The 21,029-nt window shown below is 44.0% G+C and overlaps 2 protein-coding genes across 2 annotated transcripts in view; both read left to right on the plus strand.

Moving 5' to 3' along the window:
- The window catches only part of CTNNAL1 (catenin alpha like 1), a 69,773-nt gene that overhangs the window by 21,783 nt on the left and 26,961 nt on the right, over positions 1 to 21,029 (plus strand). Inside the window, exons 4-10 of the mRNA XM_066367496.1 lie at positions 1,832 to 1,951; positions 4,294 to 4,383; positions 5,981 to 6,151; positions 8,075 to 8,275; positions 11,577 to 11,663; positions 15,799 to 15,957; positions 18,044 to 18,136. Coding sequence (XP_066223593.1) covers positions 1,832 to 1,951; positions 4,294 to 4,383; positions 5,981 to 6,151; positions 8,075 to 8,275; positions 11,577 to 11,663; positions 15,799 to 15,957; positions 18,044 to 18,136 — 921 coding nt within the window. The remainder of the gene's footprint in view (positions 1 to 1,831; positions 1,952 to 4,293; positions 4,384 to 5,980; positions 6,152 to 8,074; positions 8,276 to 11,576; positions 11,664 to 15,798; positions 15,958 to 18,043; positions 18,137 to 21,029) is intronic.
- LOC136392938 (high mobility group protein B3-like) lies at positions 19,435 to 20,401 on the plus strand. Its single transcript, XM_066365630.1, has 2 exons — positions 19,435 to 19,533; positions 19,898 to 20,401. Exons 1-2 carry the CDS (start codon positions 19,471 to 19,473, stop codon positions 20,399 to 20,401), a joined length of 567 nt encoding a protein of 188 aa, XP_066221727.1. The 5' UTR covers positions 19,435 to 19,470.

Here is a 21,029-nt window from a genome sequence, read left to right on the forward strand (position 1 = left end):
TAATTTCTGTAGCATAAGCTATTGCTGACTGATCAGGCTGTTCTGCTCTTGAAGTCCACAACCTCCCTTTCCACTCCTCACTCCGCGGGCGACCTTCCTTCTTCTGTCCTGAGACCAACGGGGTGCCCCAACTCTGGTTAAATGAAACTTGAAGCTTCTGTGTACTGCCTTTTTATTTTTAAATTTCCATTTTAGTTATATTTTGTTTATTGACTTTATTGGGGTGACATTAGTTAATAAAATTATATGGGTTTCAAGTATATAATTCTATAACACATCATTTGTATATTGTATTGTGTGTTCACCACCCCAAAGTCAAGTCTCCTTCTGTCACCATTCACCCCCATCTACCCTCTTATACTTCCCCCTGTACCCCTTTCCTTCTGGTAATCCCTGTACTGTTGTCTGTGTCTATGAGTGGTTGTGGGGGTTTTTGTTGCTGTTTAATCCCTTCATGTTTTTCACTCAGCCCCCCTCTGACAGGTGTCAGTCTGTTCTCCATGTGTATGACTCTGTTTCTATTTTATTTCTTTGTTTCTTTTGTTTACTAGATTTCACATGTGAGTGAAATCCTATGGTACTTGTCTTTCCCTGACTGGCTTATTTCACTTAGCACAATGCTCTCCAGGTCCATGCCTGCTGTTGCAAAGGATAAAATTTCCTTCCTTTATCTACATCCTCTTTCTAGTCCTCTGAAGGTTTGATTACCTTATTCCTACCCATGCTCACTTTCTCCAGAATTTCTACATAAGTGATTTCTTCTCTTGTATATTTTCTCGTATATGCTCTTATATATTAGTCATTTATTTTACTCTTTTCCCTTTTAATTTTCAGGTAAGCCCAAGATTCCTCATCCTAAAAACACATCATCTCCTAGATCAGGGGTTGGGAACCTATGGCTCGCGAGCCAGATGTGGCTCTTTTGATGGCTGCATCTGGCTCGCAGACAAATCTTTAATAAAAACAATAATAACGTTAAAAATATAAAACATTCTCATGTATTACAATCCATTCATTTCCTGCTGCTCATGTTCATGGTTGCGGGTGGCTGGAGCCAGTCACAGCTATCCTCCGGGACAACACCAAATTTTTATTGGATAATGCGTAACGTACACGGGTCGTTGTATGGCTCTCACGGTATTACATCTTTATTATATGTGGCTTAAGTGTCTGTTTGTCACCGATAGCTTATTGGTTGCTTGCATAACTGTACTAGCCAATGGGGTGAAGTTGCCACAGCTGAACGCAAATTGAGCGGGTCAGGGGGAAGGTGAACATTTGTTTGCATTGGCAATCATCTGTTTTACATAAAAACTACGACTTAACATAATTTCTTTTTAAATCACCTTTATTTATTGAGCTAGCGGTGGCTCTTAAGAAATGTACCGCCAGTGGTTTCCTTCATTGCACTCTACTTTAAGCAATTAAGCAAGTAGAAGGGGGAAACCCCGTGGGGCACTAAGCAAAGGGGCATCCTCGCCACCTGCCCTGGGTAATTCAGTTTGAATTATTAGACACCTTTGCACAAATCATTTTAATTACAATTTATAATATCTAGAACAGCAGTCATTTTGTATGGCCGCCGGGCTTTCTAGTTTTAATATGTGGCTTTTATGGCTCTCTCAGCCAGAAAGGTTCCCGATCCCTGCCCTAGATGATTCTTGAATCTGCTTCTGCTGCTTGAGCCCACTTTCTGTCTTCCTCTTCGACTCCTTCTTCTCAGCGTTCCCCTAGGATTTAAACTTTCTCTTCTCTCCTCTCTTTACTCAGCCCTGATGTCTCAGTCTCTCTCATAGCTACCCCTGATAATCAAATGTTCTCTGTTTTGCAGGTTCTTGCAACTATGGACAGACTAGAGAAAGTGAATAGCTTTCAAGAGTTTGTCCAAATATTCAGTCAGTTTGGAAATGAAATGGTGGAGTTTGCACATCTAACTGGAGATAGACAAAATGTATGTACTTACCACATTTTAAAGTTTTCACATACACGCCTGCTTTTCCTGTGCATGTACGACAGTTATCTGTTTCCATCTTGCTCCCTGGGGAAGGTCCTGCTGCCCTCAAGGCCCACTCGAGTGCTTCCTTCCACTTTCGGGAAACTTTCCATTGGACTCTTCCACCAGGGCTCACACAAATAAGGGTCACGTATATTCTTACAGTATTTTGTTCTATATCTGCTATTATTCTTTTTGTAACTTGTTATATGTTATTCTGTCATTGTATCTTCCTGTAATTATTCTACATTAGATTAATAGTAACAACCCAAGCCGTTATTTATTTGCATTGGCTATGTGTTAGAAACTTAATAGCCATGATCTCATTTAATTCTCAATCACACCCCTATAAAATAGGTATTGTTATTATCGTCTCACATGTGAGGGAACTAAACCTGCGAGGATGATAAACTTGCCCAAGGTCACTGTGCTAGCGGATTGAACTCAGTTATGTGTGATTCTAAAGCCTGTAGTGTTCAAATTAAACCATGATATTAGTTCTTTATAGGTCTGTTCCTCAATTCAGATGATCAGTTCTGAAGTTTAGGAAGGTGAACTACCACATTATATTCAGGATTGACTGTTCCTTATTGTATGTGTGCATGAGTCTATCTTGTCAGCAGGTTAAGTATGTAATTGGCCCTTGCTTGAGGTGCTTTGGTATAGTCCCCTAGGCCCTTGTCTGGGGCATGAATTGTCCTGGTGGCCCCTGGAGTTGGAAGATGGCTATTGGCCTGGGAAGTGGTGGACTAGGTTGTAAAGCTTCACTTAGTGCTTCTTGGACAAGCTGGGTTTTATGGAGCCTTCTGTTTTGTCCTGTACACTGGCCCTCTAAGAAATTGAGATGCCACCTTTTTTATCACTGGCCAACACCATACACTGTGTGATCCCAGTTGTGGCTTACAAGAGTGATGGATGGCATATGCACTCGATGCATTGTCAAGTTCTGTGCTTTGAAACCAGTTTAACAAGTCCTTCACTAAGGAGCTCCCGAAGGGCTGCGCTGGCCAAGGAACCGCAGATCTTCCTTCTCCCAGAGACCACAGCTGGGCTTATAGTTTGATAAGGAAGTTTGATATCTTCCTTATCAAACTTGTCATATGTTGCTTTGTCAAGCAAGACGAAGTTATTGCGCTTGTCCCGAGCTTTGCCTTTGGACCACTTCTTCTTATTGGCCTTGCCCCAGATTTGTTCGCTGGGTCTGTGTCTTTCTCGGCCGACATTCCAGCGTCTTTCTTCTTCTTGTCCTTGGACGGTGAAGCAAACCTCGGAGAACAGCTGCTACAACACTGCCTTGCTAAGATGTTAGGCCAAAAAAAAGCTATAAGGTTTCTTAAAGGGCTTTTCATCCAGCCCACCAATGAAAAGTGACTGACGAATGTGGCAGGTGAAAATTTTATGTAATTCAAGTGTCAGTGTCCATAAAAACAGTTTATTGGAACACAGCCATGCTAATTTGCTTATGTATCGTCTGGGACAGCTTTCACACTACAATGGTAGAATTAAGTAGTTGTGATAGAGACCACATGATTCAGAAAGCCTAAAAATCTTATTATCTGGCCTCTTACTGAAATGGCAATCTGACCTTTGATGTAGAGGCTCCCAGACAGTGTTACGAGGAGCGTTTGGTTCTAGATTGGACAAGCGATCATCAGGACTTCCGGGATAGCATACATTCCATCAAGGGCTCTATGAAGAGAAACCCCGAGAAAAATATTCAAAATACAGTCCTGGCTTCAAAGTTCATAATCGAGTTGGAGAAGATGATATGTCTACAAAACATCTTACGAACATTTCAGAGCAGCATGTTGGTTAAGTTTAGGACAAATAAACACTATATTGAGGTGAATAAGTTCTTAGACGGGATTAAGCAGACATGGTCCCTGAAAGGATTGACTTCTGAGTCTCTGTTTTGAAGGAAATCATAGGTCATAGGTGTTCAATAAATAAGTCACTTTTATTTAAGTGGCGCATAGGATGACTGTTTCTGGTGAGGAGTGAGGTGTGTCCACAAGGGCCCGAGAATGTCAGGTGTGGCCGTCCACCTGGCCCGCGGCCGCCACTCGCTGGGTCTCAGTGCCTGGCTCTGTCACCCTTAATAAGGGCAGCTGTTTCATTTCTCTTCATGTATTTAGATGGAAAAATGTGACATTTTATAAAAACTTATTCTGTTTTTTTTCCCCACTTTTTTAACCATGTTACTTAATTGTTGAGTATTGTCATTGTTGAGTAAATGATTTTTCAAGAAAGTGGATGGTTCACATGATCCTAGACTCTCAGTGGTTTTATTTCATGTTTAGGATCTGAAAGATGAAAAGAAAAAGGCAAAAATGGCAGCGGCTAGGGCAGTTCTTGAAAAGTGTACAATGATGCTTCTCACAGCTTCAAAGGTAAGGAAATTGCTTGTCTTACTGTGTCGTGAATGAATTAGTGAACTTGATTCAGTACATCTACTTTATATATTTTACATGTCTAAAAATACCAAAGTGATAAAGTGGAATATAGGCTTTCACAGTTGAATTTCAGCTATTTATTTTTTTAGATTTTATTTATTTATTTTAAAGAAGAGAGAGAGTGAGACAAAAAGAGAGAGAGGAGAGAGAAAGTGAGGAGGAGCAGGAAGCATCAACTCCCATATGTGCCTTGACCAGGCAAGCCCAGGGTTTAGAACCAGCAACCTCAGTGTTTCAGGTCAGGCTGAATTTCAGTTATTTTTTTTAAGCAAGAATGCTAACTTTCTTCCCCAGTTCCAAGCAGCAGTTACTCTGTGAGTCAGCTTTGCTTGAGCAGCTAAGCAGAAGATGGTGCAGTTAAAGTGCTAGGAATAGAGGCCCATCCCACTCGGTCCCTGCCTGCGGGGTTTCGCCAGTCTCATTAGGCAGCCAACATGCAGATCTGTCTCTAGCCGCAAGCTAGGCAAGTTAGAATCTGTTAAGTAGCAGCAGAGTATTAAGTCAGCCCTTAGTTTGTTTATTCTGTAAATTCACATCTCTAATTCCTTATCCTACCTTAAACACAATTGTCAATCAAGAGCTTGTGATTCCAAACAGCAAATTGGTATGATTCAAGAATGAACTAGTAAACATCTCATTAGCAGTTAACTTTCGAGTTGCCTTTTCCGCCCAGAATATTTACTTGGCTAGGATCAGTAAAGCAGGGGTAGTCAACCTTTTTATACCTACCGCCCACTTTTTATCTCTGTTAGTAGTAAAATTTTCTAACCGCCCACCGGTTTCACAGTAATGGTGATTTATAAAGTAAGGAAGTAACTTTACTTTATAAAATTTATAAAGCAGAGTTACAGCGAGTTAAAGCATATAATAATAATTACTTACCAAGTGCTTTATGTTGGATTTTCGCTAAGTTTGGCAGAATAAATCTTTATAAACAACTTACTGTAGTTCAATCTAGATTTTTATTTATACTTTGGTTGCTCCGCTACCGCCCACCATGAAAGCTGGAGCGCCCCCTAGTGGGCGGTAGGGACCAGGCTGACTACCTCTGAGGAAAGCCACATGAACAGGCTGCCGTGGAGCCCACTGAGAAGCCTCTGGTTGTGTCTAGGCTCTTGAGTGGTTTTTCATTTACCTCACTTTTTTAAACGTCAGAGATATATCCATAGTTGTATATCCTGTGATCATTTTTTCTCATTCCTTTTTAGTTCTTGCACACGTAAGGCAACATTTAAAAAAATTTTAATCCTGATAAAGATATAGGTTTTTGGTTTGTTTTTTTTTTTCAAAAACGTTAAGTAAACTGATTATCGAAGCGTAAAGATACTGTTTTGCAGTCTGCCTTTTTCACTTAACCTTGCTATCGCTTTTTACTCATCCTGCTTCCACTTGTAGTGAGGAGAAGCAGCTGGGTGAGCCAGGGACCCGGGAGATTTTGGTAAAGAACCATTTTTATTAGCATGACACGTTCTCTGTAAGATTTTGTGTGTTAGGATGTGGATCAAATCTTAAAGACCCCCCAATTGTTTTGAAGACGTGTCTCAGGCATCCCAACTGTGAATCGGCCCACAAAAACAAAGAAGGGGTGTTTAACCGAATGAAAGTGGCATTGGATAAGGTCATTGAAATTGTGACCGACTGCAAGCCCAATGGGGAGGCTGACGTGGCGTCAATCAGTATTTTTACTGGCATTAAAGAATTCAAGGTAAGAATAAAGGGAATATATTTTGCTTTTCTTCTTTCTTTTAAAGGAGCATCGCTACATGAAATGTCTTTGTTTTTGTGTAATATTTTAGAATAGACGCTTCACAAAGGCAGATATCATGAGGTACAAATTAATCACTAGTACCATTTGGCCTGGTGTGGTATGTACAAGGAACACTGGTCTTGGGTTATAGTAACTGCTGTAGTAACTGCTCTGGCCTGGTTAGCTGTGTGGGTTAGCTCTCACATCTGAGAGAGAGGGAGATTGCACCAGTGAGCATGTGTCTGTCTTATTGAAGGTCCTCGAGGCACCGGGATGACTGAAGTGAATGTTGGGGGTGAGACAGACTGTTCAATAGGTATTTTCCAGCAGGGCCCAGGAAGACACTAGCAATTTCTGTCCCTGCCTAAGGTTCAATAGGTATATAAGGGCAGGACCCTAGAGGGTTTTGTGTTATACAATAGAAACTTAGGCTTGATTGTATAGGTGGTGAGAAGCCAATTAGAGGGAGGTGGCGATATCAAAAGCTGCACCTTTTTTTTTTTTTTTTGTATTTTTCTGAAGCTGGAAACGGGGAGAGACAGTCAGACAGACTCCCGCATGTGCCCGACCGGGATCCACCCGGCACGCCCACCAGGGGGCGATGCTCTGCCCCTCCGGGGCGTTGCTCTGTTGCGACCAGAGCCACTCTAGTGCCTGGGGCAGAGGCCAAGGAGCCATCCCCAGTGCCCGGGCCATCTTTGCTCCAATGGAGCCTCGGCTGCGGGAGGGGAAGAGAGAGACAGAGAGGAAGGAGGGGGGGGGTGGAGAAGCAGATGGGCGCTTCTCCTGTGTGCCCTGGCCGGGAATCGAACCTGGGACTCCTGCACGCCAGGCCGACACTCTACCACTGAGCCAACCGGCCAGGGCTTAAAAGCTGCACCTTTTTTTTTTTTTTTTTTTTTTTCATTTTTCTGAAGCTGGAAACGGGGAGAGACAGTCAGACAGACTCCCGCATGCACCCGACCGGGATCCACCCGGCACGCCCACCAGGGGCGACGCTCTGCCCACCAGGGGGCGATGCTCTGCCCATCCTGGGCGTCACCATGTTGCGACCAGAGCCACTCTAGCGCCTGAGGCAGAGGCCACAGAGCCATCCCCAGCGCCCGGGCCATCTTTGCTCCAATGGAGCCTTGGCTGCGGGAGGGGAAGAGAGAGACAGAGAGGAAGGTGCGGCGGAGGGGTGGAGAAGCAAATGGGCGCTTCTCCTGTGTGCCCTGGCCGGGAATCGAACCCGGGTCCTCCGCACGCTAGGCCGACGCTCTACCGCTGAGCCAACGGGCCAGGGCAAAAGCTGCACCTTTTAAGAGAGATTATACTGGCCCCCGGTTGAGGATATTTTGGTCAGAAAGGTGCTGTTTGGAACATAAGACAAAAATGTAGAGAGACCAGTTAGGTGACTGGTAGAGTTTTGCTGAGTTAAGAAAAAATTGATGTCTTTCCCAGTCCTTCCCAAACCTTCCACCATCCACACCCTGTCCCCTGGGCACACAGTAATATTCAGGTTTGGGTGTAACATTTTCTAGGACTTTACCTGGGTGTTTTCTAAGGTGCAAACTCTTCACCTGGGGCCTGGTTTATTTTTACTACCAGTTGCTACATGATAATGCTCTTCCTTCCTGCCTTAGTTATTCACGGCTCTTACGGGAAAGTTGTATGAACAACTCTAGGAATGAGGCTCTGCGTGGCCATTGGTGGCTCTGGAGCCATGTGTCCTCCTGGGTTAGTGGAGAATATAGTCATCAGTGGAGGCTGCATGTCTCCCAAGCCCTTAGGCAGGGACAGAAATTGCTAGTGTCTTCCTGGGCCCTGCTGGAAATTACAGTCCATTTTGGTTAGGTGGGGACGTTGACTCATTTGGATGTGTGTCCTTTTTGTTCTCAGGTGAATATTGAAACTCTTCGGGAGAATCTATATTTTCAGTCAAGAGAGACTCTTTCTGCAGCATTGGAAGCCATCTTGGAGCGCACAGAGGACTTCACTGACTCGGCCTACACCAGCCACGAGCACAGGGAGCGCATCTTGGGCCTGTCTGCTCACGTCAGGATGGAACTCCAGCAGCTAGTTTCTGTGTGGATTCAAGCTGTAAGAACTGATTTTTATCAAACTAAATTTCATATGATAGCTATTCTCTGAAGTTTTGAGGGATGTGGAGGCTAACACAATCACCAGGAATATGAATGTGGTCCAGAGGGCCTGGTCCCTCCTGCTTGGCCAAGCTGTGCTCGCCATCAGCACTCACAGGACTTAACAGTTCTAGGCCCGTTTCCCACCCTGGCCAGTCTGGACTCGGTGCCATCATCACCATCATTAGTTCATCCTGTCGTCCCTACTTTTCCACCAGATTCACCTCTGGAACATTCCTCCCTGAAACGCTTCTCCAGAGTGAAGAGCAGAGGAGTAACCCCCACCTACAGGTTCTTGGGACCCGAGTCTTAGTGCCAGAGCCCTTCAGATGTGCACAGTTCCTGACTCTGAGGACAGCTGGTTTACGGACAGCGATTTAGGAGACTTGCTGAGGTCTAGACACGAGGAAGACAAGGCTGGATCTGGCTGACAGGGGAAAGGGTTTTCACCCTTGCACGGTTCCTGGTCTGAGATGGGTGGGCAGCCTCTTAAGGAGCCTCAAATAAGCTGCCTGGAACGCTTAAAACCTGGGGAAGAGTGGTAGACAGACACTCGATGAGAAGAGCGTGTCCCATTTTCTTATAGGGGGTGGGTTACAGCATTGAGAGACAGACTCCTGGCTATGTCAAAACAGTATGTGTGTGTGTGTGTTTTTATATATATAATATATATATAATATATATAATATATATATATTATATATATTATATATATGTATTTGAAATCATGAGGGAGCCATTGGGTTTTAATTTTTTTTAATTTATTGATTGATTTTTCCCTGGCTAGATAGCTCAGTTTGTTAGGGTACCGTCCTAAAGCACACAGGTTGCCAGTTTGATCCCCGGTCAGGATACATACAGGAACAGATTGATGTTTCTTTCTGTCTCTAAAATCAATAAATAAAACTGTATGTTCCCTGACTGGGGATTGAGCTGGCAACCTCTGCACTTCAGGACAATGCTCTAACAAATTGAGCTACCTGGCCAGGGCTCAAAATAATACTTAATGTGGTTTTCAATATATAGCATGGAGAGAACAAACCTGGAAGTCTTAGAAGCCTTGGCAGTAAAGCTGAAGAAGAGTGAATGTGGCTGAGAGTGTACTGCCAGAGTTTACTTTCTTATTGATGAGGTGACTTATGAATGAAGAGTAGCCGTCAATTACAGACTTCTCGCATATTTTCTTGGCATCACAGCGTTGCAAATGGTCATGTTAACAGGGAAATTTAACCTTGAGTAGAGGATATCAGAGATAAAAAGCGTGTTTCATTTGAATTATCTGTGTGATTTCTAATCGGAAGTATAGATTGCTTCAGTGTTAAATTTTATGCCTGGCCCCGGCTGATTGCTGAGTGGGTAGAGTGTCCACCCAGTGTATGAATGTCCAGGTTCAATTTCCGGTCAGGGCACACAGGAGAAATGACCATCTGCTTCTCTCCTACCCCCCCCCCCTTTTCTCCCTCTTCCCCTCCATCAGCCAGTGGCTTGATTGGTTCAAATGTGGCCCCAGACACTGAGGATAGCCCTGTTGAGGAGTGCATCCACCTTAGGTGCTGAAAATAGCTCAGTTGATTAGAGCATCAACCCTTGATGATGTTACTGGGTAGATCCCGGCCAGGGTGCATGCAGGAATCTGTCTCACTATCTCCCCTCCTCTTACCTAAAAAAAAAAAAAGAAAGCTCGACATTCAGTGAAGAGGGTTCCTGTGAAGAAATGCTGTCTGTGTTAGGAATCTGATTCCGTCGGTACTGAAATGTGCAGTTAGCACCTTGCAACTGTTTCACAAGCACTCGGGTCTCTGATCGTCCCTGCCAGGTGTATCATTCATTTCTTTTCTTTTTTTAAATTTTTATTTATTCATTTTAGAGAAGAGAGAGAGAGAGAGAGAGAGAGAGAAGGGGGGGGAGGAGCAGGAAGCATCAACTCCCATATGTGCCTTGACCGGGCAAGCCCAGGGTTTTGAACCAGTGACCTCAGCATTCCAGGTCGATGCTTTATCCACTGCGCCACCACAGGTCAGGCCCTTCATTCATTTCAATGGTTGTTACCAAGTGTCTTTTATGTGCCAGACACTGGAAATCGAAAGATGAAGAAGATAAAAATCTTTGCCTGCGAGAATTTTACACTGTAGAAAAATGTGGGAAGGGGTGAGGCAAGCACAAAAAGCGTTGAAAGTGTTCAAAGAGAAGGTAGGGACCGTATGTTGAAAGGATTGGAAGGAGGCTGAATTTTTATTTAGAAGAAGAATCAAGATGGCATCTTGAGGAAGTGGACATGTAACTTTGACATATTCATTCCAAGAACTGAATACGTGCTACCTTCCGTTTGCTGTGCCAGGTATCATGGAGCTAATGGTGAGCGAAATCAGTGTGACCCCAGCCTGTAGGGGGGCTTACCAGGGTCTACGGGAGATGATGGACGTTAAACAAAGGAACCAAAAACTCAAAATGTTACATGTCAAGGAATGCTAGGATGGGTACTAGGGAAAAGGTTAGAGTGGGTAAGCAGAGGGTCTGATTTAGACTGTGTGATGTGAGAAGGGCTTTCTGAGAAAGAGACATTTATGTCAGAACTTGGAGAAAGATAGTGTTTCAGTGTTTCACTATGGTAAGAGTGATGCGATGAGCATTCCAGGCATAAGATAAAATAGTTTCCTGTTAGACATGATAAATTTATTAAAGAAGGTTAGATTTTAGAAATCAACCTGGGCCCTGGCTGGTTGGGTCAGTGGATAGAGCATCAGCCTGATGTGTGGACATCCTGGGTTTGATCCCCGTCAGGGCACACAAGAGAAGCGACCATCTGCTTCTCTCCCCTTCCCTCTCCACCTCTTCTCTCTCTTCTCCTCTCACCTCCAGTGGCTTGACTGGTTCAAATCATAGCCCTGGGTGCTGAGGATAGCTCAGTTGATTTGAGCATCGGGCCCAGATATGGGGGTGCCAAGTGGATCCCGGTCAGGACGCATGCAGCAGTCTGTCTCTATCTCCCCCTCCTCTCACTTATTAAAAAAAAAAAGAAAGAAAGAAAGGAAGGAAGGAAGAAATCAACCTGCTTATTGTTAGAGTAGAAAAATGTCACTAAATACTTAAAATTCTATTTTCTATTCTAACCATAGACAGGTAAATATTTTTAAATCTACTTTTCTTATTGTGCGCAGAGTAATAGTGAACATGCATTATAATTTATAGTTCAAGAAAAACTGGGGTTACCAGGTGAGAAAGATGAGGTAACCCTACATATATACCTTTTAAATTTTTAGCAAAGCAAGAAAACAAAAAGTGTCGCCGAAGAACTGGAACTCAGTATATTGAAAATTGGTCACGGTCTCAATGAACTGAAGAGAGAGGTAAGTACAGTTGGCCATCTAGCCTCCTTTAATTTATTGTGAGCTTTCATGTTGTGCATGGTGTGTCTGGGGTGCATTAGTATTGATATGTCCCTGTGCGTAGAAAGTGATGTTTAAAGTTGTCCTTTGACCTAGTTATCTTGAAGCCACGTATTAATGGCGCCATCAGTTTCAAAGCTTGTACATGAATGCTCGTAGCAGCTTTACTTACAACAGCCCCAAACTGGAAATAACCTAAATTTTTATTTAGGTTGTGGGAATTGATAAACAAATTTTGGTATACTAAACCAAATATTATTCAGCAATAAAAAGAAATAATATCAGTAGAAGCAACAATGTGGATGTCACAATGTTACACTGAACATAAGAAGCTGGAAACAAGTGGGTGTTATGTGCATGGCTCTGTCTCTGTTTCTGTCATCCCTTTCTCTGTCTCTGTCTCTATCTCTATTTCTATATATGTAGAGCTAGATATGTGTATATGTATATACATATATATAATACATATGTAGATAGATGTTCAGTGAGTGGCTGCCTGGGGTCAGGACTTGGGGACGTTTACTAGAAAGTGTCATAGGAGAACTTTTGGGGATAATAGAGATGTAAATATGGATTGTGGTGGTAGGTAGATACATTTTTCAAAACTCATTGAACTGTATTCTTGCTATATTTCATTGTATATAAATTATACCTTAATAAAGTTGATTTTTAAAAAATGTTCTTTTGGTTCCCTGAATGAAAACTTGGTCCTCTCATGATTTATTTGGTCATTCTCAGGTGACTGAAGCACTTTAAGTCAGGGATCTGCAAACTATAACCAGCCTGCCTCTTTGTCTAGATAGAGTTTTGAGGGATACAGTCTTGCCTGTTTGCTTCTGCCTGCTGTTTTTTCCCCAGAGCAACAGCAGGGTTGGGTAGCAGCAATAGAGGTCGTGTGGCCTGAAAAGCCTGAACTATTTAGTATTTGGTCCTTTACCAAAAAAGTTTGCCAATCTGTCTTTATGTCATAACAAGAGTTCAAAAATGAGAATGTTCACTCCAATACATTTTTTAAAAAGTCTATTGATTTGAGAGAGAGAGAGAGAGAGAGAGAGAGGGAGACATTGATTTGCTGTTCCACTTATTTATGTAGCATGGAGAGAGAACAACAGGAGGTCGTGGGGGTGGTAGCAGAAAGTTCTTAGCGATTGGTACCTTTATAAGATGCTTTGGGCTGAGTAGAAGTCCCCTGATTCCCACCATTGATTTGAGAGAGAAAGAGAATGGGAGACAGAGTGAGGGGGGTGGGGGAAGAGAGAGAGAGAGAGAGAGAGAGAGAGAGAGAAAAGCATCAACGCGTTGTTCCACTTAGTTGTGCACTCATTGATTGTTTCTCCTCTGTGTCCTGACTGAGGTCGAACCCGTGATTTCTGGTGCGCTGGGACAATGCTTTATCCACTGGGCCACCCTGCCAGGGCCTAAGTCGATGTTTAAAGCTTACTTTCTCTCTCATGGATACTTGAGTGTGTTCTTCAGAGGTTCTCCTGCCGTCCCCTTCTCCTCCTCTTACTAGAGGTCCCATGTCACACTGCTCCCTCTCTTTGGTGTGCCTAGAGGTGGGGCTCACAGTAAGCACCATCAGCTCTCCAAACAGATCCTCCTCACAGAAACCTCCCCTCTCCCTCATCTATAATTTCTTGATTCTTTTACAGTTTTGAAGTAGGTCAAAGGGTTCAGAGAGTGAAACTGGGTTTTAGATGTCTCTTATAAATTTTATACATGGTGATCTGTTTCACGTCTTATTTGGTACCGACCTCTATTGAAACCTGCCTTTTAACACCCTATTAAACATAGAAGGATATGGTTTTATATTGCTTAAAAAATCCCTACCCATTTTTTTCCAGCCTCTTCAATTTGGACTAAACTATTGTTAGGAACGTGACTATGAGAAGAGCACAAGATCCTTTAGCGACAGGCTGAGTGATCTTCCACAAGCCTCATCTTTCTCACCCCTGAAATGGGTATAACAACCTCAACCTAGAATACAACTGGTGTCAGTACATGGCACAGAGCAGGACCTTGGTGTTATTCACCCTTCCTCCTTTCGGATTGTTAAGAAATAAAATATAGGCCCTGGCCGGTTGGCTCAGCAGTAGGGCGTCGGCCTGGCGTGCGGGGGAACCGGGTTCGATTCCCGGCCAGGGCACATAGGAGAAGCGCCCATTTGCTTCTCCACCCCTCCCCCTCTCCTTCCTCTCTGTCTCTTTCTTCCCCTCCCGCAGCGAGGCTCCATTGGAGCAAAGATGGCCCGGGCGCTGGGGATGGCTCCTTGGCCTCTGCCCCAGGTGCTACAGTGGCTCTGGTCGCCGCAGAGCGACGCCCCCTGGTGGGCAGAGCATTGCCCCTGGTGGGTGTGCCGGGTGGATCCCGGTTGGGCACATGCGGGAGTCTGTCTGACTATCTCTCCCCATTTCCAGCTTCAGAAAAGTGCAAAAAAAAAAAAAAAAAAAAAAGAAATAAAATATACATGACCTTGGACAAGTTACTTGACCTGTCTCATAGTCTATAAAATAAAGGGCTGACACTGAGTATTCTTGAAGGCCCTTTTGGCTAAACAAAGTCTTTTAAAATTCTTATGTGGCATTTTGTTTCCAAAAGAAAATGCGTTTTCATGTCTTAGTTTCTAACGGTAATTATTCTCACTTGATTGCATGAATGTGGACTACCCTATTGTTAATTTGGTAGAAAGCCCTGTAATTTAAGTTGACATTGGTTTGCTTCCAGGAAAAAAAAAAAAATTACTTCATTCAAATAAGCTTAGCTCCAGGTCAGAATCTAGGGACAGTGTTATTAAAAATGACCTCTCTCTGGAGAGCCCCAATAAAACTTGCCATACATATATATTTTTTAAAGACCAAAATAAGGAGAAGATTTTGGAGTTATTAGGACCCAAAGATACAGTGTGAGTGAGCCATGCTTAAAATCCACTCCAAAGTCAAAGATAACCTTGGGGTTTTGTTACCGTGTTATGTACTGTTTCTCCTGTGAGCCAGGCGTTAGGGGTAAGGTTCTGGATAACAGCTGGTGATTGATAGACTGACCCCACTGAGGACGGAGGCTGTGTCCCTCCTGTCATGTACGCCTAGGCTCGACTCCAGTGCCTGCCATGACGTAGGTATTAAGTAAAATCTTGTTGCATACCTAACTGAATCCCGCACTGATACTTTTTCAAAAGTCTGATAAAAAAAAAACTATCTCATGATCACAAGCTACCGATTGAATTTTTTTTCTTTTTTTTTTTTTTTTTTTGTATTTCTCTGAAGCTGGAGACGGGGAGAGACAGTCAGACAGACTCCCGCATGCGCCCGACCGGGATCCACCCGGCACGCCCACCAGGGGGCGATGCTCTGCCCACCAGGGAGCGATGCTCTGCCCCTCCGGGGCGTCGCTCTGCCGCGACCAGAGCCACTCTAGCGCCTGGGGCAGAGGCCAAGGAGCCATCCCCAGCGCCTGGGCCATCTTTGCTCCAATGGAGCCTCGGCTGCGGGAGGGGAAGAGAGAGACAGAGAGGAAGGAGGAGGGCGGCGTGGAGAAGCAAATGGGTGCTTCTCCTATGTGCCCTGGCCGGGAATCGAACCCGGGTCCCCCGCACGCCAGGCAGACGCTCTACCGCTGAGCCAACCGGCCAGGGCCTGAATTTTTTTTTTCTTAATACTTCGAATGGCATACTGTTAGTACTGCGCTGTCCCTCACTGACTTGGAGAGTAGAAGCAGTTTGGGGGTAAGAGGGAAGCTGTGTGGGAAAGAGCTGATTAATGGTAGGGTGAACACAGGACCAGGCTCCTCTGCCAGGGGGGCCAGTCATGTTCTGCAGACACTACTGCCCACATGGGGGAGGGAGGCTCCGAGCGGTGGGTGTCACCCCTGCCCCGGGGGAAACTGCACTCTCGCAGGTCTGCGCACCTGTCACCGTTACCACGGGGACTTCACTTCCCCTGTGAAAGCTGCAAGCGGGACTGTGTTGCGGTCGGTCGCTACTCTTTGGCTTCTAAAGTGACTCTAAGGTGCTTGGTCACAAAATGTTATGGTTCGTTGTCTTCCTTTCCTCACCCTTCCCCGCCCCCACCCCCACCCCCACCCCCACCCCCACCTGCAGCTTCACAGCACAGCAACTCAGCGGGCGGCAGAGCTGTTGAAATGCCATGCTGATCATGTGGTTCTAAAGGCATTAAAACTTACTGGAGTAGAAGGAAATTTAGAAGGTTTGGCCGAATATGCCTGCAAACTTGCAGAACAGAAAGAACAGCTTGTCGAGGTGAGTAATCGGTGTACTTGTTCAAGAAGTTGTGGGTTAGTGATAAGCATACTACCATCAGGGAATAGTGAGGCAGATCCAGTTTTTGGTTAGCTTACCTGAGTGTGTTCTGTCTCTCCTTTGGAATTTAAAGGTTTATATCTGTTCTGTTCTTAGAACAGTCTGGCTTCTACAGCAAAACAACCGAAATCGCTAGAACCCACAAGAGCATTTCTTAATCCTCTTTCCCTTACTCTGTCAGAGGGATCAGACTTGGAGCAGGGCAATGGAGGAGACACACCGTGTGACCTTGTTTCTGATTGAATCTGTTGGGTCTCAGCAGAGAAGAGAAGGCACACTAAAGCTGGTGTAATAAAGGCGCTAGTTACCATTGCGTAGACAGGGTGAGGGGAGCAGGGGAGTGCAGGAACTGGGGTTAGTGACAGCGGAGCTGGGGCCGCTCTGAGCCCAAACTGACAGGGGAATGAAAACTGGAAGGGCCTAGAGTCTTCCAGAGAGACACCTGGAGAGATGATTTCAGGCCTAGACAAAGAGACAGTCCCACGTGACGCTGCAGGGAAAAACATGGGAATGAAGGCCCTTCTCTTCTCATCCCTGCTGGTCTGTTGTTGGGGCTTCCCATTGGCCAAACATAGCTGCAAACCGCATAGGCAGTGCCCAGGACAAAAAGCAGGTTTGAGAAAGAAGAGCTGTGGATATGGAGGGACAAAGAGAAGACATTAAGTACAATACGACTTCTGTGAACCTCTCCTGTTCTTCCCAAATCTCTGTGTGTGATTGGTGCTTAACCTGCCACTTTTGTTATAATTCCAATTATAAATTGATATTCTATGCCTTCTATCTATTGAGAATGTTATATGTCTGGTCTGCTAGTAAAATATATATATAACTTATAAAAGATATGTCTTAGACAGCATGCATATAAATGAACAAATATGAACAATCTAACTGTTTTCAGATTACCAATATATCCTGATCACCAAAACTCAAAGACTAGTGGTTGAAGGAAACTTTGGATCAACTGGACTAGCTTCCTATCCTTTACTTGACTATATCTGAAAACTGCTAGGGAGCATTTTTTTTTTTTTTTACAGAGACAGAGAGAGGGATAGATAGGGACAGACAGACAGGAACGGAGAGAGATGAGAAGCATCAATCATTAGTTTTTTGTTGCAACACCTTAGTTGTTCATTGATTGCTTTCTCATATGTGCCTTGACCAGGGTGGGGTTAGGGGCTACAGCGGACTAAGTAACCCCTTGCTCAAGCCAGCGACCTTGGGTCCAAGCTGATGAGCTTAGCTCAAACTTGATGAGCCCGAGCTCAAACTGGCGACCTCGGGGTCTCAAACCTGGGTCCTCCGCATCCCAGTCCAATGCTCTATTCACTGCGCCACCGCCTGGTCAGGCAGGAGCATTCTTAAATGACTATAGATACATCTCTTTTTTAAAATAGTTTTTTGATGCTGTTTTGTTTGTAAACCAAATATTATGACTGTAAGCAAACTTGCTAATTATAGGATCCCTGCAGCATATCTTTTTAAAAGATGAAAACAATTTTTTCTCATTTTCTATTTTAAGTCTCAAGGTTTTCGATAATTTCTGCTGAAATAGACTCTACTCATTACATTGGTCTTGGCGTAACTCTGTGTTATCTCCAATGAAAGGTGTATTAATTACAGCTTGCGGTGTAAGGAAAGTGGTTTTGTTGACAGAAAGAATGTGTAGCATTTAGCAATTGACCTCATTTAGTCCAGAGACCTTGGGCAGGTCACTTCACCGAGCAAAGTATCTTCATCAAAGTACCACACATCACATGTGCGGGTACTGCGTGATCCTTTTGGAGATTCCTCCTGGTTCTAATAGCCTGTGACCACCTTGTCCTGATCAGATAGGAAATAAAAACAATATGCTGTACCTTACTTGCTCCTAGAGAATCTGTTGGTAACCAATATAGTGTGAAAATTTCCCATTAAAATTATTTTTATAGATTTTAATGGTTTATTATCTCTCTGAATTATACCATGAGACTGTGTCTTGTGAAGGACGAGAATGTGGAGGTTGAACTGTAGAAATGTTTTGTTGCAGACCTGCCGGTTGTTAAGACATGTATCTGGGACGGAACCTCTGGAAATAACCTGTGTGCATGCAGAGGAGACATTTCAGGTGACCGGCCAACAGGTACAATTGACAGCAGATCATTTCTTCTATATTAAGTCTTGTCTGGGTGTTATAACAAATTGTGTGGAGAGAAGATATAAGTGGTTCTGCATAACTACAGGCCAAATCTACCAAGAGAAACCAAGATAATGGGATTTTCCTTGGGAGTGTGCTGAACAAAGTTGGCACGCCACTGGGTTATCTGTTCATCTTCCAGACTGGAGATTGCCCATTAAATTGATGTCCTAGTTTATGTTTATTTTAATGAAGCTGTTTACAATGTGAGTTGTAACATGTTTGAAAAGTAAGCTATCATTATGTAATAGGCCATAAGAATATTCATGTGTTTTGACCCACTAATTCTGAAGGACATGAGATTAAAAGCAACAACAATAAAAACAAAATGATATTTGTTAACATTTCTTAAAATAAGATTCCATTGGAAGCAAAATTGCTATCTTTTTTTTTTCTTAGTGAGAGAGACAAAGAGAGAGACAGACACAGAGGAAGGGAGAGAGATGAGAAGCATCAACTCATAGTTGTGTGCTTTTTTTTTAGTTGTTAATTGTTGCTTCTCATATGTGCCTTCACCAGGGGGGCTTAAGTTGAGCCAGTGACCCCTTGCTTAAGCCAGCGACCTTTGGGCTCAAGCCAGTGACCATGGGATTGTGTCTATGATCTCATACTCAAGCCGGCGACCCTGCACTCAAGCCGGTGACCCCACACTCAAGCCAGTGACCCCGCACTCAAGCCAGTGACCCCGCACTCAAGCTGCTGAGCCCACACTCAAGCCAGTGACCCCACACTCAAGCCGGCGACCCTGCGCTCAAGCCAGTGACCCCGCACTCAAGCTGCTGAGCCCATGCTTAGGCCACACGAGCCTGTGCTCAATCCGGTGACCTTGGGGTTTTGAACCTGGGACCTCAGCCTCCCAGGTCAATGTTCTGTCCACTGTGTCACCACTGGTCAGGCAAAATTGCTATCTTAAGTTAGGTAAAAAATATGACTTAGAATAACAGTGACAACTAGAATTAGCAACGTTGAAAAGTGTTTTCTTAAAATGTTAGATGGTAAGAGCAGAAGACCATAATTGCTATTAAATAAAATGTTCAGACATATAAGAAAATGACGATACGAATATGTAGTGATGAAAGTTATTTTATTTGAGAGAATTGTGAGTTATTTTTTCTGAATTTTCTATAATAATTTTTAAAGCCTTTTAGAGGCGGCTCTCGTGGAGGCAGCTAGCGTGAGGCTGGGGAGTGTTGAGCCTCGCGTTGTGGCCTGCGCTGCCCAGACTAGCGAACAATACCATCAGGTTGGCTAAAGGTGATCCCAGGAAGCCAAAGGGCAAGATGTCTGCTTACGTCTTCTTTGTGCAAACATGCAGAGAGGAACAGAAGAAGAAAAACCCAGAGGTTCCTGTCAATTTTTAAAAAAATTTTATTTATTTATTTTACAGAGACAGAGAGTGAGTCAGAGAGAGGGATAGACAGGGACAGACAGACAGGAACAGAGAGAGATGAGAAGCATCAATCATTATTTTTTTCATTGCGCGTTGCAACACCTTAGTTGTTCATTGATTGCTTTCTCATACGTGCCTTGACCGGGCCTTCAGCAGACCGAGTGATCCCTTGCTCAAGCCAGTGACCTCGGGTTCAAGCTGATGAGCTTTGCTCAAACCAGATGAGCCCGCGGTCAAGCTGGCGACCTCGGGGTCTCGAACCTGGGTCCTCTGCATCCCAGTCCGATGCTCTATCCACTGCGCCACTGCGTGGTCAGGCAGTTCCTGTAAATTTTGCAGAATTTTCTAAGAAGTGCTCTGAGAGGTGGAAGACAATGTTGGGGAAAGAGAAATCTAAATTTGATGAGATAGCAAGGGCATATAAAGTATGCTATGATCAGGAAATGAAAGATTATAAACCAGCTAAGGGAGGCAAGAAGAAGAAGGACCCTAATGCTCCCAAAAGGCCACCGTCTGGATTCTTCCTGTTCTGTTCAGAATTCCGCCCCAAGATCAAATCCACAAACCCTGGCATCTCTATTGGAGATGTGGCAAAGAAGCTGGGTGAGATGTGGAATAACTTTAGTGACAATGAGAAGCAGCCTTACAACAATAAGGCTGCAAAGCTGAAGGAGGAGTTTGAGAAGGATGTTGCCGACTATAAGTCTAAAGGAAAATTTGATGGCGCAAAGGGTCCTGCTAAAGTTGCCCAGAAAAAGGTGGAAGAGGAAGACGAAGACAAGGAGGAAGACAAGGAGGAAGAAGATGAGGAAGATGAATAAAAAAACTCTTTATCTGTCTCCTTGTGAATACCTTAGCGTAGGGGAACGCTGTAATTGACAACAGCTCTTAAGAGGTGTCTGTTGCCCTCCTTAGGATTAATCACACAGTTGGATCATGATCATATATGTAGTCTTTCAGAGTGCTTAGAAATTGTCAGTGGTTTCCATGAAGTGACCCTGGGTGTCTGGAGCACCCTGAAACTGTATCAAAGTTGTACATAGTTCCAAACATTTTTAAAATGAAAAAGCTCTCGTGTTCTCCTCACTCTGTGCACTTTGCTTTGGTGTGACAAGGCATTTAAAAGATGTTTCTGCCAGTTTCTTTAATCGGTAAGGTGATATCTATATGGTTATTTTCTAGAAATCCTGAATTTATCAACTGTACAAATCTATAGTTTGTAAAAAGAACAAAACAACCAAGACAAGCTCTTGATGCTCTCCGCTTGGCGTTGAGAATGCGGGGAAGATGCCTTTTGGAGGGGCTGTAGCTCAGGGCGGTCACTGTGAGGCTGGCCCTGTGGACACTGCAGTGGGCCTCCATTTAGCTTCAGCTTGTCTTGTTTTTGTAGATAGTGACATAGCATTTTGCCATTCTTAGCTGTGGAAGGGGGGGTCAGCTGGCATGAGA

Source organism: Saccopteryx leptura, chromosome 2, assembly GCF_036850995.1.
Source record: "Saccopteryx leptura isolate mSacLep1 chromosome 2, mSacLep1_pri_phased_curated, whole genome shotgun sequence".
Classification (NCBI taxonomy): domain Eukaryota; kingdom Metazoa; phylum Chordata; class Mammalia; order Chiroptera; family Emballonuridae; genus Saccopteryx; species Saccopteryx leptura.